We start from the raw sequence: 27596 nt of genomic DNA on the forward strand, positions 1-27596 counted from the left end.
TCATGACATTGAAAATGCAAAGGATAAAATGTTGAAAGCTGATCCAAACTTAGAAGGGAATCAATTCAATACGGCATAGAGAAGATGCTTACTATGGGTCCTGAGGTTTGTGGCCAGAAGGAGTGTACAGCCCAAACTACTCCTGATGAGGATTTTACAAAGAAAAAAAACTTGTAATTCTCAATGTTTCTGTTTTTAGTATGCGAAATAAGTCTGTTCATTTTTTCATTTCCCTATTCGCTTAAAACCAAGAGTCAGAGAGGTTTTAATAGGCTGACAACATTTTTTAAAGAGCACAGAACAATTATAATTTTTCGCATTGATTATCAAGAAGCCCTTACATGATTTCAGCTTGCACAGTCATTGTTATGGCCTTACACTACCCTGCAGACTGAGGACTGCCTGTGTATATAATGACCATGTGAAACCTATGAGCCCTCACCAAAGTTTATCAGTTTCCCCATCTTCTCCATTCCCAACCACATGACATTAAATTCAAGAGCAGTTATTAATGGGTGAGGTCATGCAGTGTTCTCAGAATAAAAGTGTCAAAACCTAAGAACAGACTCCAACTCAGAACTCAGGGCTCTGTGGGTCTCTCTGTTTTGACTGGCTCCTGTTTCCACCAACCGGAGAGAAAATAGGACAAAAAGCAATGCCTCCCACTCTCTACTCAAAACAAAAACAAAACAGTTAAGGCACACAAGCAGTCTGAGGTTACTTGAACACTGAGACAAAATGACGCTGCACTTCTGCTCAAACTTTGATTACTGAAACTGAAATCCCTGAGAATAAAGAGAGAATGAGAACTGATGTGAAAAAGACATGACATCGTGTCCCTTCACGTTTTGCCTCAGGGCGCCAGTGCAACATAGCTACCCCTGCTCTTTCCCGTCAGGTTTAGAGTAACGATTCTGTAAATTACCTGACTTGAATTTCCTGAGCACGTTTCACGAATATCGCAATCGTTTACTGCTTCTCGGCACACGGTCCCCATGGGCTGAAACTAAAATGAACAAAAATCGATGTGCAAAATTGCCAAAGAAATCTCTTGTGGTATCATCCCCCAAAAACCCAAAATGACTATTTTCAGATAGGAATATTGCAAGTAATTTTAAGATGGTAGTCTCTGAAAACCACATGACTGAAGGAAATGTTCATTTAATCGTGTATGAAATCATCTGCGTAGTCATCACACAGAAGTCTTGAGATGTCTGCTAAAATAGGATCGGTCTGGAAGATCCATCTCCCCAGAAGGACAAGTCTTTCCAAGTTCTAGTAATTCGTCCTCCCAAAAAAGGTTTTGGATTTTCACTTTACTCTTCATTCTTACTGGCACATTCATCCTTTTACTCTCTTTTATCTCAACTGCCAAGAGTCTGAACGTTACATTCTAGGCTGAATTGCAAAAGTTAGATTTCCTGGCAAAGCGATTTCCTCCCATATGGTCCTTTATCTCCTGCTTCATTACAGGTCTAAGGCATGGTCTTTTAATTCTCGTCTAATGTTTCTATTATTTGTACCTGCACATGGGAGGGTTTTTTTCTCTTTTCTTTTTTCTCTTGCCTAATTTCAACTACCTCAAATATTCCTTGTAAGTGTAGGAGTTACAAATAAGTTTTTTAAAAGATTTTAACTATTTATTTATCACAAGTAGGCAGAGAGGCAGGCAGAGAGAGAGGGGGAAGCAGGCTCCCCGCTGAGCAGAGAGCCTGATGCAGGGCTCAATCGCAGGACCCTGAGACCATGACCTGAGCTGAAGGCAGAGGCTTAGCCCACTGAGCCACCCAGGCGTGCCTCTCAGTGTATTTTTCTATTCCCCCTCCTTCATTTCACTATCCTGCCTCTGGTTCCTCCAGGAGTTTAGGATGGGGGCAGCAACAGGGGGTACAGGATAGAGAAAGTGGTCAAAACCTCTTACTTGACTGGAATTGCTGCAGCTAACTTTGTTTGATAGTTAAAATCATGACATTTTCTTGTCATTCTATTTTCGTGTACTTGTTCCCTGAAATGTTCATACCACAAAAAGCCTAATTCTATCCATCAAAATAAAAGTGGCATTTTACAAGCGGGCAGACCTAAAACATCAAAGATTAAAAATAAATGATTGGGGACCCTTCTGATACAGGCAGAGAGGCTGAGAGACTAAACAGATGATGCAAATGAAGTCTTAAAATGTCTGTTGTGTATTCGATTTAATCCTCCTTTTTAATTTTTTTAAAAAAGCTTTCATTTATTTATTTCACAGAGAGACAAAGATTTTATCTATTTATTTGACAGATAGAGATCACAAGTAGGCAGAGAGGCAGGCAGAGAGAGAGGAGGAAGCAGGCTCCCCGCTGAGCAGAGAGCCCAATGCGAGGCTCCATCCCAGGACCCTGAGATCATGACCTGAGCTGAAGGCAGAGGCTTAACCTACTGAGCCACCCAGGTGCACCTAATCCTTCCTTTTCAGAGAGTGCTTTCAGAGATCTCGCCAGTGCCTTGCTTGTCTTAAAAAGCTGCCAGAGACACAGCAGTAAAGGAGAAACAACAGAGACTGCTGCCAGATCTGGGATGACACATCACATCTATTCCTTAATAGCTGAACGAGCATATGCAGGTTATACCACTTCCATGAGACCGGGATTGCTCAGTTGGAAAAAAGGGTAATGGTGCCTCTCCCAAACGTGTGGTGGCGTCATCATCCATGACAGTCGTCTCAGCAGGGATTTTGCTCCTAAGGGGACACTGGGCAATGTCTGGAAATATTTTTGGTTGTCACGACTGGGAGGGGTGGTGCTTGTATCTAGTGGGTAGAAGTCAGGGATTTTCTAAATAATTTAACAATATACAAGACACACCCTCAAAACGAAACAAGCATCCAGCCAAAAATGTCAACACTGCCAGGACTGAGAAAACCAGACACATGATGAGATAAATCAGAAGTGCTCAGCACAATCTCTGGCACTCAGTAGACATTGACTATGATAGATTCATATCCCACTCTCCCTTAACTCATTAGACTAAAGACAGTCCATCAGCGAATAATCAGTAAGAGAGTGTTGTGCATATTTATTTATTCATTCAACAAATATTTAATAAGAACTTGTCCCAATTACTGGGTAAGTCACAGGCACTAACCCCCTGAAGTGTACATACGGACATGGATCCTACACTTCACAACAGCTAATGTAGAACCTTGTGCCAGATTTTATATGAGAAGAGAAAAAAGAGATTTATTTATTTGAAATAGGTAAGCCTCAGATAACTTTTAGTCATGATGTTAAGGCTTAAATATGTGGGGACAGGTATGGGATGCTATTAGGAGGATGAAAACCATGTGCCTAAAGGTGCATTCTAAAACCTCATGCATGGTAATACCTGTAACATGTTATCAAGTCTAAAAGTATAGCTTCTACTCCTTCAACAACTAATACAATAAATTACACCAAGAAGAGCAGCAAGAAAGGAAGAATCTGTTGAATATCCACTTGGCTTTAAAAGAAATGTGCATGCTCCTCAGGTAAGTGGTAATGAGAAGACGAGCTGGGGAAATTAACCAAGTTCAGGACCCAGCTCTCTGACTTACTTGGGACAAGACCCTGGGCAACCATTTACCCAGTGCTCGCCTTAGTGTTCTCAACTGTCAGGGATTAAAAAAAAAAAAAAAGTAATACACTTCACAAGATTTTGTGAGCATCCTGTGAAGCACCTGGCAACTCAGTCTTAATATGTTACGCACTACTATTGTTATTACAGCATATTTGCCTAACCTTACGGAGTTAATCAAATACGTAGTCATTACTCAACATTTATTTACCTTGCACTTTTTACAACAAAGACCATCACTGCATTGAGAGTCCTGAGTCAAGGTGCATTTCTTACAACACTCTGCTCCTTCAAGGACACACTCCTAAGGAATAGAAATATTTTCAAAACATCAGAAAATGGGGTCATTTTCTAAAACTACTAGGATATATTTTTTAAATAAATGTATAGCCCCCCCAATAATAATCTTTCTTTCATATATCCTATGAAATTTCCAGACATAACAATAGTTTCAGTGAGTGGACCTGGAATGACCTTGAATAACCTAAAAAAAAAAAAATCAAAACACCCAGAGACTTACTGCGGGGGTCCCACAATCACACTCCTCTCCGGTTTCAATGAAGCCATTGCCACACTCAGGAGGATCAAGAAGCTGTGAGATGAAACCAAAAAGGGAACTAAAATATGCACAAATCAAGATCAAAGACCATATAAAAAACCATGAACACCACAACTACATATCTGATATACCCGTCAGTCATTTCCAAGTATATTTTTCTTTTTCTGCAAAGGTGTAACTTTAGAACTTCAGAACTGGGAACTTGAGAACAAAAGTGTGTACTTTTCTTTCCATTTCAGATTTAACTATATTTACATATGTAATATGCATATGGATTCCAGTAAATGCCACTGAAATAAAAGATGATCTGACCATTGACTGAACCCATGCCAAACTGATTTAAAATTTCATTTCAAGCAGGAAGCAAGGGATTTGGAGACAAAAAGTGTGGGTTCAAATCTTGGCTCAGGTACTTAGCTTGGGCAAAAGGCTTGTCATCTCAGAGCCTAAGAGCTTTAATATTTAAAGCAAAAATAATAATAATATTAGCTTCCCATCTACATCACAAACTGCTGTGAAGCTCAAGTTCAGTCATCTGTGAAAGCTCTTTAGCAACTATATATCCTTGTGAGATAGCAAGCTATTTCATAGACTATTAGGAAAACACAAAAATTAATAAATCCACTGATTTATTTAACATAAAATATAGCTTCTCCAATTAACACAGTTTTGCGGAACACAGTAATAATAACTGGCCCCAGAGATGGAAACAACTTTAAGCCTGTACAAGAATACATTTTAAGACTATTTTTTAAAAATTTTATTTATTTATTTTGACACAGAGAGATCACAAGTAGGCAGAGAGGCAGGCAGAGAGAGAAGGGGAAGCAGGCTCCTGCTGAGCATAGAGCCTGATGCGGGGCTCAATCCCAGGACCCTGAGATCATGACCTGAGCCGAAGGCAGAGGCTTAACTGACTGAACCACCCAGGCACTCCAAGACTATTTTATTTTTTATCTCTCCATCATTTCCATTATCTTTAGAGCATAACTTATCTTACGGTGATAGGTAAAATTAGTAAGTAGCTGCTATATCCCAGTTATATAATATTCATTCAGAAGTTCATCAAAGTTTACATAAGATAGAATGGAATGGAACACACACCTATCAACAGACACACATCCCGAAACACACTTTCTTAACTAACTAGAAGGGGGAAATAACAATTAAAAAAAAAAAAAAAAAAAGCAGCAGCAATGACAACAAAATCCCCACCCGATTTCAAATATTCTCTCCTCTCCTACAAAATAATCAATACACCGCTAGATTCTGTTTTCAGCTGAAAGGGATCATAATTAATGAGACAGCTTTGAAAGCCAAAACTAAAACTCATCCAGGTAAAAAAATCCACTTATTCTTTTACTCGGAGCCCAGAATAAGCTGTTATTTTCATAAAGAGACTTCAGCTGTTTTTCATTTATAGCAGCAGGGAGTTAGTTCAAATGTCCCTTCTGAAACTTCTGCAAAGAGTCTTCAAAATTGTCACTTTGCTCTTCAAAGCAATGTGATACACTTCCTAAATTCTACTGGAATAGACAGAGAATGAGACTAGATAAATGAGGATAAAGGCAATGCCACACACCACTGTGGTGCCCAGAAGCACGGAACAGTTCACATAATAAACAAGAACAAAGCATTCTGCCTTAACATGCAGGCTTTCAAATGAGCGAGGAAGACCTGCTTTCAAGTCTGTAACCAGAGTTTGCTCTGCAAATTGGAAAGTCCTATGACAAAGTCTAAGCACACGAAGAGTTTTTTCCTTTTCTGCTTTAAGCAGCCTTGGGTTTCATACTGAGAAGTAATACTAATTTTAATCATATTGCTTATCCTAAAAGGCAGTGGTACGGAGTAATGAGGGGGAGAAATGCCCCCTTTCTATCAGTATGAGTTGTGGTTACATATACAAACAAACAAAAAAACGAACCAAGAGAATGACAGAGAAAGGCAAGTGAAACCATCTTTGCAAGCTAATCATTTTTTGGAAAACACAGTATTATTTCTACCTGCTTTCTATTCCCATCACAATAGCTCAAAAAGCTGGGGTGCCTGGGTGGCTCAGGTGCTTGAGCATTCGACTCTTGACTTCAGCTCAGGTCAGGATCCTGGGATGCTGGGATGGAGCCCGGTGCCAAGCTCCGTGCTCAGCAAGGAGTCAGCTTGAGATTCTCTTCCCTTCTCCTGGTGCCCTTCCCCCAACTTGCTTTAAAGCTGCCTTTATTATTATTTTTTAAGATTTTATTTATTTATTTGACAGAGAGAGGGACAGCGAGAGAGGGTACAAAAGCAGGGGGAGTGGGAGAGAAAACCAGCCTTCTGGCTGAGCAGGGAGCCTGATGCAGGGCTGGACCCCAGGACCCTGGGATCATGACCTGAGCTGAAGGCAGATGCTCAATGACTGAGCCACCCAGGCGCCCCTAAAGCTGACTCACAATGCAGATATTTTGCATAACTAGCATATGGACATATATGCCAAGCTGGAAAGTTTTCTTTTTGTAAGAGCCAATGGCTAGAAATTTACATTTATAATACCTCAGAAAGATCAATAACTAATAACTCTAATCACACTTAGTACCTTAGAAGGTTTGTTGAAAAGGCAGGCACCACCTCCACTATTCAGAAAGTCATGATACTCTTCAATATTACACTGGGTGAACTTTTTAGGAAGATAATACCTGTAAGAAAAGCATTAACTGGGTGTAACTTAAGTCTCCCTTATCTGTATGCCAGTCTTGAACATTGTTAAAATTGTAACATTATTCTTAAAAGTGATAGAATAAATTCCACTATGTCAGCATTTGTTTTAAATCCATAAGACTTTGATTCTACCAGTGTATTTCTAAATTCTTCACTTGGTGACTAATAGTAGCAATGGGCCATTCATTATTAGCATATACGTTCAAAAGAAACACACACATACCTGTATTTTTAATCAAAGAGCATAGGAATAATGAGTTTTTCTTAAATATAAAAACTGGATTCCAAACTGCAGGACATTTTATAAAATAACTGATTTATAATCTACGAATGTGTCAAAGTCATGAAAGTCAAAGAAAAACTGAGGGACTGTTTCAGACTGAAGGAAGGTAAAAGACATAAAAATTAAATGTGATGCTTGATTCTGAAGCATCTGTTAATGGCATTTCTGAAATACAGAGCTAATCCTGAGTGAGAGCGAAGAAGTAGATCATTCTATTGGTTGCATTGTGGTTTTATAGGAGGATGCACTTGTTTCTAGGCAATGCACACTGAGGGGTTTGGGATAGGGTACCAAGCTAGCAACTGATGATTCAGAGGACGAAAAGGTTCTCTGTTACTATTCCTGCAACTTTTCTTAAGTTTAAGATTATGTTAAAAAAAAAAAAAAAAGTATAACAAAAACAAAGAAAAAGTAATAAAGGAGCAGAAGAAAAGCAGTTTGGCTATATGTATTAAGAACCTTCAAAATGGGAAATATCCTTGAATCTAGTAATTCTACTTCAAGAATTTTTTCTTGAGGAAATGACTACCTATATATACAAAGTAATTTACAGTAGCATGATTTGTAATAGCAAATGCTATGAAAATCATGTAAATGTTTAGAAGAAAACTGTTAACTGTGATATATTAATAAAACAGAATACCAGTGAATTATTAATAATCATAGTATTGAAAAATACTCAGAAATGCTGACTATATAATGCTCACTACAAAATAAATAATGATATATACAAGATCCAAAGTTTACAAAAGAATAATAAAAATGGAAAAAAAAATACTGATTAGTAGTACTTTAAAAAGGAAAATTTTAAGGACAAAAATTTAATTTTCTGTGTTTTTCAAAAATTGTTTTACATTGAGCTTTTATAAAAGATAACGAGGAGTTTTTATAAAGTCTCTCCCACCAGCCTTTATGTACTATGTGCACTTATATCCCTACTTCTTTCTAGCACAGGGACTAATGCTTTGTGAATCAATGAACAGAATTTACAGTGATTATTCACCCTAAGCTAATTTCTCAAGTGTTTCATGCCAAATAAAGGTATTCTTGGCTTACATTAATCTGACTTATTTCACTTCCTTCATTTCATCTGCCTTCTTTCTTTCTATATGTCAACAATAGGAATTTGTGGATTGCTCTTGCTTTCACTGTGTCACACACACTTCTTTATGGTGACCTGTATCAAATAAGATGACTAAGTGCCAAGGCTCTTTGAACACCTGAAAGCAGAAATCTCCCTAGGCTCTTCAAGAAAACTTCTTTTTTGCAGGATAATGTATCTATTATATTCAATGCTTTCTCAAAATTTTAATCTTTATACCTTTAAGTAGGGCTGGTATTAATTTCAATGTGCTTTTCTATGTGCTTTCCAACATGTAGCAGTAAGCAGAGACTTCACAAAGTAGAAATGAGAGGGTAAGTGCCCCCAGGAAAATCACATCGATAATTAGTACTGTTACATGGTGTGTGACATAGCTCAAATGACATAGAGCATCACGCCAGGCAATGTTTTCTTTAAAAAGCTTTTCTCCTGCACACACCTATTTGATGTAAGAGCAGTTCCAATGCAAGAGCTATGCACATTTCTGATTTTGCTACACATTACACTTAGTCTAGGTAGATGGCCTGTAAAATTTTGTTTTTAATAATTAAGCAGAATAATCGAACATAACATATTACGTAACTTTCAAAAGACAAGAACCACTAGCTTGGAATTTAGTAAGTATTAGAAAATTACAACTATGGAAAAAGACGTTTACTGTTCCCTTTTATTACTAAACATGAAGTCCAAAGATATTTTGAAAAATATTTTAATACATGTTTCCAGATACATTCCCTCTATCATTTATCTTCCTTATCATGTATTTCTTAGAGGAGTTCAAAATGCAAATATCAATAAATATTTATTGAAAATCAAGTGTGTCAAGGGATTATGGTATGAGGTCAAACAGAAGTATGTACTAGTGTAAGATGTAATCATCAAAAATTTACAACTAATTGGTGAGGCAAAGCACAAGGACTATATGGAATTAAATGACAATGTAGGTGTTAAAATTATAACAAATCTCAAATGGCTAGAAACATGGTTGGAGAGAAATGAGAATCCCAAATGAAAAGAATGTATCAAAGGAATCAAAGGAGGTTGGAAATTAATGTACATTCATGGTGAGCAAATTTTTAAGAAGCTTAAAATCCATGTAGGATTATGGCTAGAAAATCAAAAAACCTGGAAACCCCTGTCTTACTATCATAATAAGCAAACCAACCATCCACAGCAGTGGAAAATGAAGTTATAAATGAGCCTGAAGAAAGATTATGCATATCCAAATACTGAAGGAAGAACTCCAAACCTAATTCTTCAGATAACAGAGACTCAATAAAATTTCAGAGCAGGAAAATGGTATGATTCATGTGCATGAAGAGGAGAATGGAGGAATTTGTGCTGTATACATTCAAAGACCAGAGCTGTGTATTAACAGCATGGATAAATCTTACAAATATAAAGATCAAAAATAGCGAATCACAGAAGACTACATATGGTATGACTCACATAAACTAAAAACATGCAAAGCAATGCTATGTATTACTTCAACATACACATATGAACAATAAAAGTATTAAAAGGGACTTGGGACTAATTTGAACCAAGTTCAAGACACAGTGACTTTGGCTGGGGTTGGGGAGCAACAAGAGAGAACACAAGGGGGATTTAACTACGTAAGTGGTATTTTTTTTAGGCCGAGTGATGGTATATACAAGGTTTCACTCTTCTACTCTTTATGTCTTTTCAATGATGATGGAAAAGAAGTTCAGGAGGGAGAGAGGGAAGCTGAAAGTTGTTTGGATGTCTGGAATGTCATTAACACAATAAAAGCTCAAGATAATAGAAGTTGAGGGTAAGGAGTAGTGATGAGTGTGGCATGAAAGGAATGGTTGTACAATTTACTAAGAAAAAATAAATACAAGATTGGACCCTGATAGTGTGTGAAGGGTACAGAAAACCTTTTGGGAGCAGAGAGGAAATAGATCTCTTCCCCACTCCTTGCTCAGTGACATACTACTGGTAGCTTGAAATCAGCCCCTGTAGGAGTATTTACATCACAAAAATCAGAGCAAGCTAAAAATCCAGGCTCTTTTCTTGTTTTTGATTTTGAGAATCAGTTTACCAGCACACTATTGTTTACAACCTATTTAACTGGAATTGAAGAGACAAAAGAAAAGACAATTAGTAGGTAAGCCATGAAGAAAAAGCTGTCCCTCTCCTCTTATTTTTCTAGCCTAGATGAAAGGCTAACAAAGTCTTTGGTCTTCCATTTTAACTGATCACAATTGTTTTCATAAATAAGAGAGGATTTTGTGAAAACATTTTATAATACAGAGCCACTGAGGAAATCTACCGCCCATTTTCTTGTTCATGTCAGTGGTGAGGTTCCATGCACTAAGTTGTTGGTGTCATGTTCCGAAGGAGACAGCAGCACAGCAGGGAAAGGGAAAGGGAATTATTTGCAAATAGAAGTGGCTCACCCAGTGTCTCCCATTATGCATCCGGACCAAGTATCCTCACATTTACACTCACCTAAGGGAAAAGGAATACACATGCCTTTTTACAAAGTGAAAACAGACGTATTAGAGTGGTCTATTTTTGAAAAGTATATCTTCACTTTATTCCTTAAATACCTTTTAAAAAGTAATACCTGCTTTCTAATTTTCCTTATACTTAACGTTTTGCATGCAATGCATAATAACAAAAAATCGACTTTGACTACATCAAGATTATGTAATTTTTACTAAAATAAAATCTTGATATTTAAACAAGTGGCCTTATTTCTAAAGCACTCATTGAAATGCTTTAAAATGGCTTAAAAACCCAATACCAATGAAACAGCATCATTATAGGATTCTGGTTTCAGTCCCTTATGCGAATTCTTAGGATTTCTTGTCCAGTTTTAAAACCTCTGCACCAAAGCTGCTGGTAGAAGGCAGTACAATGTATTGTTTAAGCAGAAAGGCTTAAAATACCTGGGCTCAAAACGTGGACTTGCCACTTGCTTATATGAGTAATCTTGGAGACATTACCCTTTTAATATCCAGTCACTTTATTCTGTAAAATGGGGCTAATGATGGTTATCTTGAGGATTAAATGAGTATCTAGATGTAGATAATACTAGTATTTGATTTTCTGTCTTATAACAGGCTTCAGAAATGGTAAAAGTTATTAGTCAAATAAACAATATTTATATTTGTTATTAAAATATTAAGATAAACAGGATTCCTATCAACTTTACTCCAAATACATGATGTTTGACTATTCCTGGTGAATTAACATTACCTACTTGGGAAAATATATTCTTGCAAGATGCTAATCCTAGCATAGTTTATCAGGTCCATATTTTACTGAGCCCATTAGCAGCCAAGTTCTCCTCTGTGGCCATAGTAAGAGAGTTTTATTTATTTATTTTTTTTTTTAAAGATTTTTATTTATTTATTTGACAGACAGAGATCACAAGCAGGCAGAGAGGCAGGCAGAGAGAGAGAGGAGGAAGCAGGCTCCCTGCTGAGCAGAGAGCCCGACGCGGGACTCGATCCCAGGACCCCGAGATCACGACCCGAGCCGAAGGCAGCGGCTTAACCAACTGAGCCACCCAGGCGCCCAGTAAGAGAGTTTTAAATAAACCATAATAAAACGGTATGCCTTGAACCTACAAGCCTAAGATTCTGTACTGACCATTTAAAATTATGAAACTGAGCTTATTTTGTCCTTTTTTAGGTTAAATTCAACAATGAATTTTTCATCACATAGCTTTAAATGTTTATTACACATGGAGAAATTTTCATCTGCAGGACAAACACCTTGAAACATTTTTGAAGAAAATACTGTATGCCCCAGCTGTTTATCTTATACTACCACCCAAACTCTTTTGATCAAACAACTGAATTTAAAATCTCATTCTCCAAAACACTTATAGAGAGTGCATTTTAAATACAACTAAAGCACAGGGTGAACTTACCACTTGCCAACTTTCTTTTGTCTGAGATAATACCAATGTTATGGGCTAATGACTGGGCGAGTGTAACAGCCATTAAATCAGTTTTCCCAAACTGAAAAACAAGAGCAAAAACAAAATACATGTAAATGAGAATTATTTTTTATTTAAGATGGCCAGAGAAAAATGTCACAATAAATTGGAATCAACTAATTTCTAAGCATCCTAATTAGCAGAGGTTAAACATACAGTAGATAAAGCTAAACAATGGAGCATTTATCAAAAGCTGAAAGAAATAAACCCATGTTTGATTCAATCTTATAAGGAAGACTAGAAGCCAGCGAATCACCACCTTTTGGGCTTAGAAACTTAAGTTTAATTCTGAGTACAAATTTCATCAGTAGCATATCTGAAAAACTTAATACTTGTATATACTTCAGTCCGTCTTTTAAATATTAATAAATGTGTACATTATTTGGAACTTATTCATTTCTGTGCATCCACTTGCATGCCCGAAATTTTCCCAAATTAAATAGAATGTGGCTTCAGAAAACAAACAGTATGAGTAACAGGAAGTGGGAATGATCTGTGATCTAAAGAAACTTGAGATCTAAAGATATTTTCTTCAATATGTAGATTCAAGTAGTTTTCTTCTAGATCATTTTCATGAGACTTAGGGCCTCAGGGGTAAAAAGAACTCTTTGAAAAATTTAATCTATTTTTCCTCCAAAATCTGCCAAATATTGAAGAAGGAAGAAAATTTTCAGTTGGGTTGTTAGGCAATAAGTTAATGTTCCATGAATTACTCAATTCTCCAGGAAATCAGCCAAAGTAATAGGGCCTTATTTTCAATAAAAATAAAAGTAAAGATTTTATCTATATAATCTTTAAATAGCTAAATTTGAAGATTATACTAGCAGAACATGAAAAAAATGATCAAATATTATCTTCCATTATTTTCCTATTCTCTGTCCTCTGTTCATTTATAGCAACCATATTGGTTGTAAATAAAATAACCTAACACCTAGAGAATATGGAATATGAGAAACTATCTCTTAAATATTAGGAAAACATTTTCAGCCATCATACCACTTTGTATTGTACAGATGTTCACACCTACTTCATTCACGCCTCCTCCTTTCAGCAACGAGCAAATCCCACCAATATAAGCCGCCCCGCTCCGGCTACTCTCAAATTGACTTCCCCTTTTAGAAAAGGAAATGAAAAATGCTTACTGTTCAGAGTTCCAAGTATCACTGTACCTCTCATTATTAATTTAACACACTTATTTTCTCGATGCAAATACATTCCTATTTTGTATATTCCTGAGGTAAAGGGAGGAATGTGAATACTGTTTACACACGGGGGGGGGGGGGGGGGCCTGGGTGGCTCGGTGGTTTAAGCCGCTGCCTTCGGCTCAGGTCATGATCTCAGGGTCCTGGGATCCGGTCCCGCATCGGGCTCTCTGCTCGGCAGAGAGCCTGCTTCCCTCTCTCTCTCTGCCTGCCTCTCCATCTACTTGTGATTTCTCTCTGTCAAATAAATAAATAAAATCTTTAAAAAAAAAAAAATACTGTTTACACACGGAACTGAACAAAAGAGTTTCTGAGAGGGATGTTTCCCCGCATGAGCAATAATACCTTCAACAGAACTATACTGGTTTAAAAAAAATCACTAACACAGTGTACTCTGAGAAAGGATACAAAATCACTTCTGTGGTATTTCTGATCCAAATGCCCAACTTGAATCTCTTAACGGGAAAACATCAGACATCCCCACAATGGGGAACACTCTGTAACATAACTGACCTACACTCTTCAAAAATGTTAAACCCAAAATAAACCAAGAAAGGCAGAGGAAATGTCCCAAATTAAAAGAAAAGAGACAGGAGATAGGACAATTAAATGTGATGCATGACCTTGTGTTAGATCCTGAATGGGGGAAGGGAATTAGCTATCAAAGACATTATTCAGATAGCTGGAGAAACCTGAATATAGGTTACTTAAAAGTATGGTATCTTGTTACATTTTCTAGTTTTAATAATTTAAATATAAATTTTAATAAAATTTAATCGATAAAAATTTAATAATTTACTACAGTGATATCAGAGAATGTCTTTATCTTTAGGGAACTAAATACAAACATGTATTTAGTAATGAAGGCCCAGTAAGTGCGTATCTCCAACTTGCTCTCAAATGGTTCAGGGGAAAAAAAAATCGATAGATAAATGGATGAAAGGGAAAAAAGGAAGGGAGGGACGGAAAAGGGAAGAAGGGAAGAAGGAAGAAAATCATAAGCAAATGGGGCAAAATGTAAATAATTAATGAATCTGGGTAAAGAGCATATATTTCCTTGTAGTATTCCTGCAACATTTCTATAAATGTGAAATTGTGTAAAATGTAAAAGTTACACAAAAATACACTCTTTTACTTCCATTTATAACTTTCTTCAACAGATCTTACTTTATAAAATAGTGTTTTTTAAATGCTATAATATATAGTTTGCTACTATATCAAATACGCATTTTAACTCAAAAAAAAAATGAAATTGAGAAAAAATTAAAAACAAACTCCAGAAATACTAAGGTCTCACCTTAGAACCAAAGCAAAGGGAACGCTAACATTTAAAATACAGAAACTTTAAATATAATTAATCTGTGAAGAATATTCTTTATGAGTATTAACAATAATTTTACTCAATAAATGTTCTTATTAAAGCTCTTGAAAAGTAAATAAAAATATACATACAATAATAAAATAACTCAAAACTAAACTTTTTACACTTTCATGACAACTCCTAACAACCTGCACTTTAAAAATCCTTTCAAACATATTGCCATGTCAAATCTTACTTTCATTATACAGGAGAAAGGATACATCTCAGGCTCAAGTAATAGAGCATTTATCAGGGAACCAAAAAAAGCAATAAATCAAAGTTACGTACGAAAAAAGGTGAACTGCATCACTCTTCTCTTTGATAAAATCCCTCCTGTATTTCATAAACTCACGGAGGGTGATCAGTGGATTTTCAGATATGGCAAACTTGTTGTCCGCTGCCCAGGTTTCCATGGCAACCAATACTATCCTTGTCTTCAGTTGGTCTTTATATATCTGGTATATTAACAAAAGAAACACACTAGTTATACATGTGGTAAAGTCAAATGATTTATGAACAGGACTATAAAACTCCTTTTTTGAAAACTCCTGGGTTTTAGTTAAAGGTAAAAAACTCTATTGTCTTTAAGGGAGATAATTATTTCTCTAATTCACATGCATTTTCCTTGAGTTACAGAGAGTCAAACTCTTTACAACTAAAACCCAAAGAAGAATGCACTAGTTAGAAACAAAAGAACACTTTTTGACAAACGTTTGCAACCTTTTTCAAGGATCTCTCCGAGTCTGTTTTTTGGGACCCTGGAGAAAGATTTCATGCATTCCTGGGTTTCCCAGGCAAAGAACGGAACAACGAAGACTCCCCTGGGATATAATTTCTATGTAACCTGACTGGCCCCAATTAAACTCATGGAGAAGCTACCTACAGTGCCTTCTCAAGAAAAGATTCATAAAGTAAATATAGTGGGATTACTAGTGCATGATTAGTACACAAACAGGCACTCTCTTGAAAATAGCACAACTGCCTATACTGTTTCTCCAATGTTGGAAGTATCTGTTAGTACTAGGACTCAACTTTTTATTTTTCAATGTGAAAAACATAAGGCGAAATTTCAAGCATCAATCCACGGGTAACTTTTTCATCTTCCCAGTCAGAGATCAAAATCAATCAAGTCCACGGCAAAATAACGTAAGGGACTTATGGGACACCTTGCCTGATGCTCAATTCAGAGCACCAAAAGTACAAGAACCATATTGTACATTCTGTTAGCAATCAGGAGATGACATTCCTCTATGGCAAAACTGAATCGAGTTGATACTTACTAAATCCGCCATGTTCACCACAGATTTCGCATATGTATTAGTATGTACAACTGAAAGCCGATGTTTTTTAAACTGAAAACAAAAGAAACAAACAAAAGTGAAGGGTTTACAAATAAGCACCTCGTCAAAGAAAACACGGTGTAACGGAAACATCTCTTTGGCTTTCTATAAAAAAATTATAACTGTTAAGAACTAGTTCTTTATATGCTGTGTAGTCTGAAGCAAGGCCCTTAAAATTTTGAGGCCTCAGTTTACTCAAAGGTGAGATGAAGTAAAAATACCTATTCCATTCATTTCACAAGTTTATTTTTAACACAGAACAGTTATTGAAAATGAAAAAACATATTAAAGTTATCTATGAATTACAAGACATGCAAATACAAGTAGGGTGGATAGCCAGAAAGTGTATGTGAACACTGCTATAACTTTAAAAACTCACTAGTTCTACGAGAGTTAATCAGTAAAGGAGAAGAAAGCCCTACAATAAGGGTCATAAAGAGGTAGCTTAAAGCTAGATATGGCTCACATAAACCTTTTATTTGGCCTCAGTAGTGTTTTAAAAACCAGGAAATACCAGGTAACACCTGGTTTTTGGCTGCACTTAAAATTAGCATCCTCCCATGGTGAAAACAAGCAAGTACTGAGAGGCAACCACTCCCATTAGTAAGGCCAGGTATCTTTCTTTTGCCACAGGCCTCACTCCTCCCTATTGTTTCCAAATCTGGCTTACTTCATTTGTGTTATCTACTTATAGATCTCTATAGACATCTGAATGTGTGCTATTCTAAAAAGTTGAAATTATATGTTCTTACAACTTATTCTGATCATATAAAAATCTCAGGAAACAGTAACATTCACTGACTTCAAAAAGGTTAGAAAGATAAAACTTAGTTCTAGCCTGAACAAAGAAGAAAAACTCAATCTGGATTTTATTAGTTGTAGTAGTAGTAGTAGTAGCAAGAATAGATGATCAATGTTTGCTTAATCATATGCAAATGACATATTTTCCCTCAACTAAATCACTCAAGTAAATTAAAATGCACTTAAACCTGAAATTAAGTAAAATTCAGCAAAGTGCTTCACTGAACATGTTTAGTTCAAAACTGTGGTTATATAGAGCAATTAACATTACAACTCACTGCTGTGCTGTAAATGTAAGCCACTGCCTACAACATGCCCATGAACTGAAAATATATACTCTTGGTCAAAATAAATGACTCAGCAAGAAGGAAGTTTTTCCAGATTCCTATCCTAAAATCTTCACTGCTTGCCTATATAAGCATTTCCATATGGTTTGCTGCATAGCAAGCCAGAAACTGAAAAACTCCTTTCCTTTTATTAGGATAAAGTTGTACACTGCAAACTACAGTGTCATATTACTGGTGCCTTGCTGATTTCCTCAATATACAAATATTCATTAAGCAAATCCAAAGGGTTGACTAATTTTAAGTCAAAGAAATATTTCTGGAATGTCACAAAGTACCCCTAGTCACTTCCACCTAAGAATGTTTCCAATTTAGAGGTTGTTACTGGCTAACAAAATGCATCGAGATACACAAATGTCTTTTCCAAGTTAAAATTTTCTGGGTTTCTTGTTTCTTCTAAACATATTTCTGCACCCACCAGTTTTACCCCTTGGCCCAGACAAGTTCAACCAACAGACGGTTCAGCAAATCCTACCATCAGATGATCGTTGACAATCATCAGCTCAATATATTTGGTTTCCTCCTCCACATTACGAGGATGTCGACGAAGCTGCAATATGGTAAAAGAAATAGCACCTAAATAAGCCCTCTGAACTTGGCTGTGGAAAACCAAAAAATATGTTACACATTATGTTGCATACATCCACTTTTCTACTGTTTTGTGAATTTGACTTTTTTCGTCTTGTTTCCACATATAAGTGATACCATGTGGTATTTATCTTTTTTGTCTGGCTTCTTTCATTTAGCACAATGCCTTCCAGGTTCATCCATGTTGTCAAAAATGGTAGGATCTCCTTCTTTTTCAAGGCTGAATGAAACTCCACTATATATGTGTGTGTATATATATGTATATAAAACATTTTCTTGATACAGCCATTCACTCATGGACAGCAACATTGATAACACTGTCTTATATAATTGAAATTTGCTGACAGAACTTAAATGTTTTCACTAAGGGGGGAAAAAAGGTAAATATGTGAGGTGACAGATACATTAATTAATTCAATGGAGATGTTCTTTTCACTATATATAGATAAAATCATCCCATTGTATACTTCAAGTATTTAACAATTTTGTCAATTAATTATACTTCAATAAGGCTGAAAAAAGTGTTTTAATTAAAAAAAACTAAAACATGTGAGAGAAATAAACAACATTTCCACTTTTACCTCTTCAAAATTTGCCTCATTTTTGTCAATTTTACTCAGTTTTTGAACAGGTAATAAATTCATATAAGTCAAAGATTGAATAAAGAACTATAAAGAAGTTCAGGACTGAAGTCTTCCTCTCACTTCTGTTCCCTATCTATCTAGTTGCTAACTTTTTTCCCCACAGAAATAATGGAAATAGTTATGCATATAAAATCAAATATAACATATATTTGATTTAGTACTTCTATTTATTTCACTAGCTTTTGCATCAGGCAACTTTCATTCACCCAGTGTGCCTTGGAGATTGTAACACATGAAATACATTCTTTCTGGTTTAATTCAAGCTTCTGAGGATCTCTGAGAGGATACAGGGGGTGTCTAATGGACACTTTTATCCTATAATATCCAAATCTGGGGTTGAGAATGCCCTTTCTTCCTCTGGTACAGTTCAAGGGAACCCCAAATGATATAAGAGCTTTGTTCAAATAGTTTTGAGAACTTCCAGGCAGTTTTTCATTATCTATTACAGCTATATTATATCTGTCTGTTCAACAATGATTTTCTCCACCTTCAAAATCACAATCAGTGAATGCTACTGGTAGGACACTAAGGCAGCTATATGCAGTTCGTCTATAACACAGTCTTTAACAAGAGCTGTAAAATGGACGTATTCCATAATGCCATACTTATCATATGATCTCACTTGTATGTGGAATTTAAGAAACAAAACAGAGGATCATAGGGGAAGGGAGGGAAAAATTAAACAAGAGGAAATCAGAGAGGGAGACAAACCATGAGAAACTCTTAACCATAGGAAACAAACTGAGGTTTGCTGGAGGGGAGGGAGTTGGGGGATGGGGTATCTGGGTACTGGACATTAAGGAAGGCACGTGATTTAATGAACACTTGGTATTATGTAAGACCGATGAATCACTGACTTCTACCTCTGAAACCAATAATACATTAGATATTAATTAACTGAACTTAAAAAAAATTTTTTAATAAATAAATGAAATTTTAAATAAATAAAAAATTTTAAGAAGTTTGTATTTATTTATTTGAAAGAGAAAGAAAAAAACACAAGCAGAAGGAGGGGCAGATGGAGAGGGAGAAGCAGACTCCCCATTGAGCAGGGAGCCTGATGAGCTCCTGATGAGCCCTGTGCAGGCTCCATTCCAGGACCCTGGGATCACGACCTAAACTGAAGGCAGACTCTCGACTGACTGAGCTACCCAGGTGCCCCCCATTAAAAAATTTGAGAAGAAAAAATAAAATTATCCTATCCTCTTATCTCATAATTCATGAAAATAAACATTATTTCAAATTAAATCTTGTTGGCAATCGTCATTTACTTAACTGGCCCTCAGTATATACATATATCCACAAAATACATAAAGTTTGTGGTAGCAATTCATGGAACACAAAGCCTTCTGAGAGGAAGAACTATATAAAGCATAATGGTTATGAACACTCCTCTGAGACTAGACTTTCTAGGTCAGAAACTGAACTCCACCACTATTACCTTGGACAAGGTTCTTAAGCTTCTTACACCTCAATGTCCTTAGTAGTAAAATGGCGATAATAATAATACTACCTTCCTCATAAGATTTTAAGAGGATTAAGTGTGTTAATATGATTGAAATTCTTAGAACACAACCAGGCACAGGCACCTGTGCCTCAATAAAACAAACAAACAAAAACCAGTTATTATTCACATTAGAAATGTGCCTATAAAGTTATTTTATTTCATACTTATTAAACATATTTTAAACAGAAGATTAACTGGTTTCTTACTAGAAATCTTACTAGAGATCCATTTCTCTCATCTGGTGTTTTTTATGCCAAACACACACACATAATACATGATATCTTAATTTTAGTAAGTAGAGTTCTCGCTCCTTTTCTTTTCTGAATGTACTGGATACACTATGTTACATTAGTCCCAGGTGTGGGACGTAAGTGATTCAACTTCTCCATACATTATGCTGTGCTCACCACAAGGGTAGTTGACATCTGTGGCGAGACAACACTATTACAATATCACTGATTATTCCCAGTGCAGTGCCCTTTACCCCCACGACTTTCTCATTCCCCACCTGGAAGCCTAAGTCTCCCACTGTCCTTCAGCCATGTTGCCCATCCTTCTACTCACTTCCCTCTGGCAACCACCTGTTTATTCTCTACACCTACATGTCTGATTCTGCTTTTTGTTTGTTTGTTTACTCATATATGTTTTAGACTCCACAAATGAGGGACCTGATACAGAATTCTGATGATTGGAGTTCTTATTCCACCTCAACCATTTCCCAGCTTTATGGTTTTGGTCATTTTCACATTTCAAAGACATCATATTTCCCCCCTCTGTGAAAGGGGGTTGACAGTACCTACTTCATGTGATGTAAAGCATGATACAAGGACTTACTATTTTTGCTAAGTCCAAGATCCACTGAATGTTTATAAAGCAGACATCCTGAGTTTATAACCCAGACTGCAGCATAGCTGAAGTGTGACAATAGCATTTTGTGGCTTTAAAACCTGATGGATTGGGCACCTCGGTGGCTCAGTGGGTTAAAGCCTCTGCTTTCGGCTCAGGTCATGATCCCAGGGTCCTGGGATCGAGTCCTGCATTGGGCTCTCTGCGTAGCAGGGCGCCTGCTTCTCCGTCTCGCTCTGCCTGCCTCTCTGCCTACTTGTGATCTCTGTCTGTCAAATAAATAAATAAAATCTTTAAAAAAAAAAAAAAACTGATGGATTCCCTCTTAAGGGGGTATTTTTACAAGTAGACTCCATGACGTGATACAACCTAGGCAAGCAAAGAGGCCTATGATAGAAAGAACTGGAGATGCCATAGCTGGGGCCATAATCCATCTGTTTGATGAAAAACCACATTATCAACACTATCTTGAGTCCTTTTTGAGTCTATGAAACAACATGGCCTCCTTCCACTGTTCCTATAGATCTGTCACCTTACTGTTCACCACACCCTGACAAATGCCAAAACTAATACTTAACCCTCTTACAGAGACCTTACAGAGACTTAGTGTAGAGCTAAATGACTGGGAGTTGCCACGTGTTTTTAAAAACATCAAAGAATAACCAATGAATACATACCTGTCGTTTACTTCTTTTTGGTTTTGGCTTCAAAATAAATTTTGGTGGAGTGATGTGTACTTGTTGAAATTCTAAAAGGAAATAAAAGTAAATTAACAGTGCATTTGCCAGGTTTCTTTCAGACAAGGCAATCAAAGTTTTACTATCCCTTCCTAGTACAAATTGTATAATTATATTCAATTCAGTTATTAACTATTAGCGATTACTATAGTTATTAATAATTAATATAAATAACTTACACATTATATAATTATAACTATATGGTTATAAATTTTATAATGTACATCACACTTAAAGATATACAGAACATTAATCAAAATAATTGTGCTCATATGCATGCTAACTAAAATATATCATGAATGAATACAACTTAAAAAGTTTCAAACATTATTACTGTTTTATCTCCAAAATTTTCTCCTATTTTTCCTATAAATACCACCACACTCTTGAACAAGAATCTTCTGAATAGCCAACCTGGTCTTCCCATGACTGATCTTCATTAAAGAATGACACACCAAATGCTGATGAAGATGTGACACAACTAGATCTCTCAGGTAGTGTTGATGAGAGTACCAAATGGCACAACTACTTTAGGAAAAGGTTCAGCAATTTTTCATACAACCAGAGTGCTCAGATACAGTCCAAAAACTAACGGCATGAACATTACCTTGGTCTTGTGGGAAATGCAAACTCTCATAACCCATTCACGATGTACTGAATCAAAAACTCTAGAAACCAGTACAGCCACTATGGAAAACAGTATGGAGTTCCTCACAAAGAATTAAAATATGATATCATATGATCCTGTAAACCCAGTTCTGGGTAGACAAAGGAATTAAAATCAGGATCTCAAAGAGACACCTGTCCTCCATTGTTCATTGCAGCAGGATTCACAAGCCAAGATATAGAAACAACCTCAATGTTCATCAGTGGATGAATGGATAAAGAAAATGTGGTATAAATATGCAATAAAGTATTATTCAGCCTTTAAAAAAAATTAAAGAAATCTCTCCATTTGTGATAACATGGATGAACCTGAAGGACATTACACTAAGTGAAACTAGTCAGACACAAAAGGACAAATACTATATGATACCACATAGATAAGAAATCTGAAACAGTCAAACTCCTAGGAGCAGAAAATGGAATGACAGCTGCCCAGAGCTGAGAAAAGGGGGAAGCAGGGAGGTATTAGTCAAAGGGCACAAGGTTTCCGTTCTACAAGAGGAGTAAGTCCTAAAAGTCCTGTACAGCAGAACAGCCAGAATTAATAATACTATACTGTATACATAAATTCTGCTAACAGTGTAGATCTTATGTTGCAGTCTTTTCACTACTACTACTAATAACGCAATAACAATAATAAAGATGGTGGAAAGAAACTTTCAGAGTTAATGGGCACACTCAGGGCAGGGATTATGGTGATAACTCCATGGATGTACACTTATCTCTATAAACTCGTCAAGTTGTAAACAATTACAATACCTAATGGTATTAGGTATACCTAATGGTACATCTTTCCTCTAATGTCATCCATATCTCAATTCAGGAGCCTGAAAAAAACCTCTCAACACGGAGCCAGCAGTCTCTGTATGTGCACTGCCGTGTGAGAACCTACTGTACAAACACAAACCTACCTTCAGACCCAATAATTCCACTGCTGGGTATTTGATAGAAGAATTGTAAACACGTGTCCACAAAAAAAGATTTTTATAAGAATGTTTAGAGTTCTTTTATTCGTAATGGCCCAAAGCTGGAAACAACCCAAATGTCCATCAACAGAATGGATAAAAGACTATGGTAACTCTAAATAGCAGAACATACCCAGTAACTGAAAAGAATGAACTATTGCTAATCTCTGACAACATTAATCTCATAGGCATATGCTAAGCAAAAGAAACTGGACACAATGTGTCATTCCATTTACATGAAGATCTAAAACAGGCTAACCTAAAAGTCAGAAAAGGGATTGCAGAAGTGGGTAGTACCAACTGGGAAGAGGCACAAAGGAAGATACCAGGATGATAGAAATGTGCCAAATCTCACCAAGGGAGTGCACGTGTGCCAAAACTCATATAATGTTATACAAGATTTATATATTTCTTTGCAGGAATTTTAAAAAACAGACTGTGTTAAGGGGTCCATAGGAAATAAATAAACCTTTCTCAGATGCTTTTTTCTTTTTCTTTCTTTCTTTTTTTTTTTTTTTTTAAGATTGCTTATTTATTTATCTGACCAACAGAGATCACAAGTAGGCAGAGAGGTGGCTGGGGGCGGGGGAAGAAGGCTCCCTGCTGAGCAGAGAGCCCGATTCGGGGCTCAATCCCAGGACCCTGTGATCATGACCTGAGCTGAAGGCAGAGGCTTTAACCCACTGAGCCACCCAGGTGCCCCCTCTCAGCTGTTTTCTTAGGGACACTGGTTCCAAGAGATGTGTCATAGAAAACAAAAGCTTCCACAGTTAAACAGGTTTGGGGAACACCTGATCATATTCTCTCTCTTGGAAGTACATAATGCACAGCAAGACAAAGGTATTGATAATCCAAATCCCAGGAAAACCTTATTATATTTAAAATAAATAAGCTTACTCTTGAGCTTATTTCACAAGATTTTTTTTTTCTGATTTATCATAATAAATCCAAGCATCTAGAAAGACAAATAACACTCTTAAAATTGATAGTGCCAACTTCTGACAAGAAAAGAAAGCCAGAAACTAACTGAGACAGACCTGAGTTTTGGAAGAAGATGTTCGAAGTTATTTTTAATGAAAGCAAAAGTGCCAAGTCATCTTTAAAGTTTCTGTGGAAAAGAAACCCTAAACAAAGTTTTTTAAAAAACTGTATGATCAGGGATGCCTGGCTGTTTCAGTCGATAGAGCATTTGACTCTTGATCTCAGCATTGTAGATTTGAGCCCCATGTTGGGTATAGAGATAGCTTTAAAATAAAATCTTAAAAAAAAAAATTTACTATGATGGAAACATTTTATTCTAAAAAAATTGTACAATTGGATTGCATTCCTTATAGGGATCTTTATTTATTCCTTTAAATATTAATTAATGTTTGCTGCTTCCAGTAATCACTATTAGATTGTAGTTTTATTCTCAGGCAGCTAGTCCTGATTTATTTTCTGCTCATCACAGGGATTGTAAAGTTTCATAAGGTAACTGAGGACAGTCTAAAGTCCCTATGTAAAGTAAGAGCATTTGTATGCTTATCTGTAGATTTTTCAAAATAGTGAGTTCTATAAAACAGGATCCCCTAGCCTTTTCTCAGCAGGAGAGAAACCTGCAGAAGGTCAAGGAGTTATGAACCTCCTAAGAGAAGGAACATTAGGAAACACTCATTTCATTTTCCAATGAGGAAACAACGTAAACTTTTTTTTAAGTTTTTATTTAAGTAATCTCTACACCCAGTGTGGGGCTTGAGCCACAACCCTGAGATCTAGAGTTGGGTGCTCTTCCAACTGAGCCAGCAGGCGCCCCAACCAGGTAAACATTTCAGTGGTTTTCCTAAGCAGCAGTTTATAAGGATGTGCTCTCGTCAGAGAATTGTTCCATTTCCCCTGCGCCTCTCTCCCAGCCCACATTCTCACCGTGGCACAGTCCCCACCTCTGCTCAGCCCCCAACGAGCTGCTGCACTTGGAAAAGACAGGCTAGTTGAGCCTGCCTTTTCTTCACCTACAAAATGTGAATAACCCTATCAATCTCTCAGAACTGTAGTGAAGATTAAAGATTAACAATTAGAATGTACTATAGCCATGGTCAGGGCTCACTAAGTAGGAAAGGAAGCTTCTCCACATTAGACATTCAGAGTATGGTCTACCTTCAGGAGGAGAAAACCGAGGAGTCCTGTAAAGCCGAAGACAAAGGCCCTCCATACAATCACTGCTCTGCTAACGAGCACCAAGTGTAAGTACTCTGCCCTACTAGTCATGTGAAGGTTTGGAAGCAACTCAAACTAACATCTGTAAATAAATGGGCCTGTAAACAAACACACATGAGAAGCAAAGACTAATTTCACAAAAAAAGCACAATAATTTAAAAAAAAAAGTATTAGGGGCGCCTGGAAGGCGCAGTTGGTTAAGTGTCCTACTCTTCGTATCAGCTCAGGTCAAAATCTCAAGGCTGACAGATCTGGCTGGAGCCCTGCATCAGGCTCGCGCTCAGTGGGGAGTCTGCCTGAGATTCTCTCCCTCCCCTTCTGCCCCTCCCTGCTCTCTAAAATGAATAAACAGATTTTTAAAAAACAATAATAATAAAAAGCATTAATCTATAATCGTCATTTCCTAAAACGAGGCACAAAGAGTTGAGGAAAACAACAAATAGTAAAATGATTACAAGTTCATCCCTATATTTACAGAATTGGTATCGCACTGGAAGTGAAGTTTTCTATATTTTGTCTATGCAGACCAATTTTTGCTCTAACATTATTTCTCCACTCAGAAATACCTTACTGATTTTTTTCTAATTTTAGAAAGTCTTCCTTCAATGTGCTTAAGCTGTATCTTTCCAAACTCATCCACTACAAACATGAAGTCAGCTTGCATTTTATTCTCTCTTGAGGTCCTTGACTCGATGTCACTTTCTCTCCAAAACCATTATGAGCAGTCAGGAGCGAAGGGTATTCCACATATAGATTCGCTCAAATGAATTATTAAATGAATTATTAAAGTTGACTTTTTTTCAAAGTCATCATATGAGTATCATACCGGATGGAAGATCATCCAGGGGAAATTCAAACAGTCTGGACTTGTAAACCGAATGAAAATGGAAGTCCTCCTGAAGGAACACAAACAACCGAGATTAAGCACCAACCAGTTATCCAGTTATCCAGTCCAACCAGTTATCTCTAGTCACAGGCAATGACAGCTCAAGAAGCTGAGACTCCTAAAAGAACCACAGCTTGACTATGCACTTTCCTGGATTTGGAAAGGCAATAGGCCCCCACACAACCCTCCCCTACTCCCAGATTCCCCCAGCACCAGAGAGATCTCCTATTAGAAACAAAAATGCCTTTGCGGACAGAGAAGCCAAAGCCTGTAGTAATGGAAAATAAATGAATAAACTTCTTCCCCCAAGGGGAAGTAAGACATCTGGGAAAATGAACTAATGCTTTTCATAACTGGTTCCTTTCCATGGATCCCTGCCCCATTTTTAGAGCCAGATAGTTTTACCAGGCAAAGACATGCAGAGCTCACAATCATCTCGTATTGGGGAAAAAGATGACTAGTGCAAGTAGATGCCCGAGTGGACCTTGCTCCAAAATTCAAATTTCATATAAGTTCTGTGACAAACCAACAGACATAAAACCATGTTTCATCTAAGAAAATTAATGAACATTCAAAGAGTTATTTCTGGCTCCTTTCAATTAAAAAACAAAGAATGTCATACATAGTCAAGTTTCATGACCATGATATTGTTGTAAATAACATCAACTGTCCAGGTGAAGTGATATAAAAGCCAACAACAGGCATCCAGAAAATACAACACAATACAAACAGCTTCCCTTGGGCACCTGGGTGGTTCAGTCAGTTAAGCGTCTGCCTTCGGCTCAGGTCATGATCCCAGGGTCCTGGGATCGAGCCCCACATCGGGCTCTCTGCTAGTGGGGAGCCTGCTCCTCCCTCTGCACCCCCCTCCATTCATGATCCCTCACCCTCTCTTGCAAAAATAAATAAAATCTTAAAACAAAACAAAACAAAACAAAAAAACAAAACAAATAGTTCCCCTTTATGGGTGGTAAAACAGTGTGTATTTTTAGAAATTACTTGCCCCAAGTGTTTGGACACTTGAATACAAGAAAGAATATCTGTGAGCACAGAGCAAGAAGGGAAGTGTGTTACGTTTCTCCGCAGGTTCTATGTAGCTTCTCTGCATATAAACTCAATGCTTTTCTAATTTGTGGAAAATGAAGGTTGAAACTAAAGGGAAGGAGAGAATTATGAAAACTTAATTGTAGATTTATTAAATGTAGATTTCTCTACATTTCATCAGCACAAGGTTTTACAGACAATGGGCAACAGAGAATAATCTGAAATCTCGAAAAGAAAGAGAAGTGGAAATCCCATTTCTACTGCATTG

The 27596-nt window shown here is 36.8% G+C and overlaps 1 protein-coding gene across 30 annotated transcripts in view; it reads right to left on the reverse strand.

The window, feature by feature from the left end:
- Nucleotides 1-27596, reverse strand: part of ADAM22 (ADAM metallopeptidase domain 22) — a 232637-nt gene that overhangs the window by 54687 nt on the left and 150354 nt on the right. For all 30 annotated transcript variants that reach the window (XM_082692347.1, XM_082692344.1, XM_082692343.1 and 27 more), the window contains exons 7-18: nt 26225-26294; nt 21515-21585; nt 17728-17802; nt 16048-16119; nt 15056-15222; nt 13233-13317; nt 12137-12227; nt 10653-10704; nt 6723-6822; nt 4112-4183; nt 3803-3895; nt 926-1006 (exon numbers count right to left, since the gene is read on the reverse strand). In XM_082692347.1, coding sequence (XP_082548473.1) covers nt 926-1006; nt 3803-3895; nt 4112-4183; nt 6723-6822; nt 10653-10704; nt 12137-12227; nt 13233-13317; nt 15056-15222; nt 16048-16119; nt 17728-17802; nt 21515-21585; nt 26225-26294 — 1029 coding nt within the window. The remainder of the gene's footprint in view (nt 1-925; nt 1007-3802; nt 3896-4111; nt 4184-6722; nt 6823-10652; nt 10705-12136; nt 12228-13232; nt 13318-15055; nt 15223-16047; nt 16120-17727; nt 17803-21514; nt 21586-26224; nt 26295-27596) is intronic.

The sequence above is a fragment of the Mustela nivalis genome, assembly GCF_964662115.1.
Source record: "Mustela nivalis genome assembly, chromosome: 12".
NCBI lineage: Eukaryota > Metazoa > Chordata > Mammalia > Carnivora > Mustelidae > Mustela > Mustela nivalis.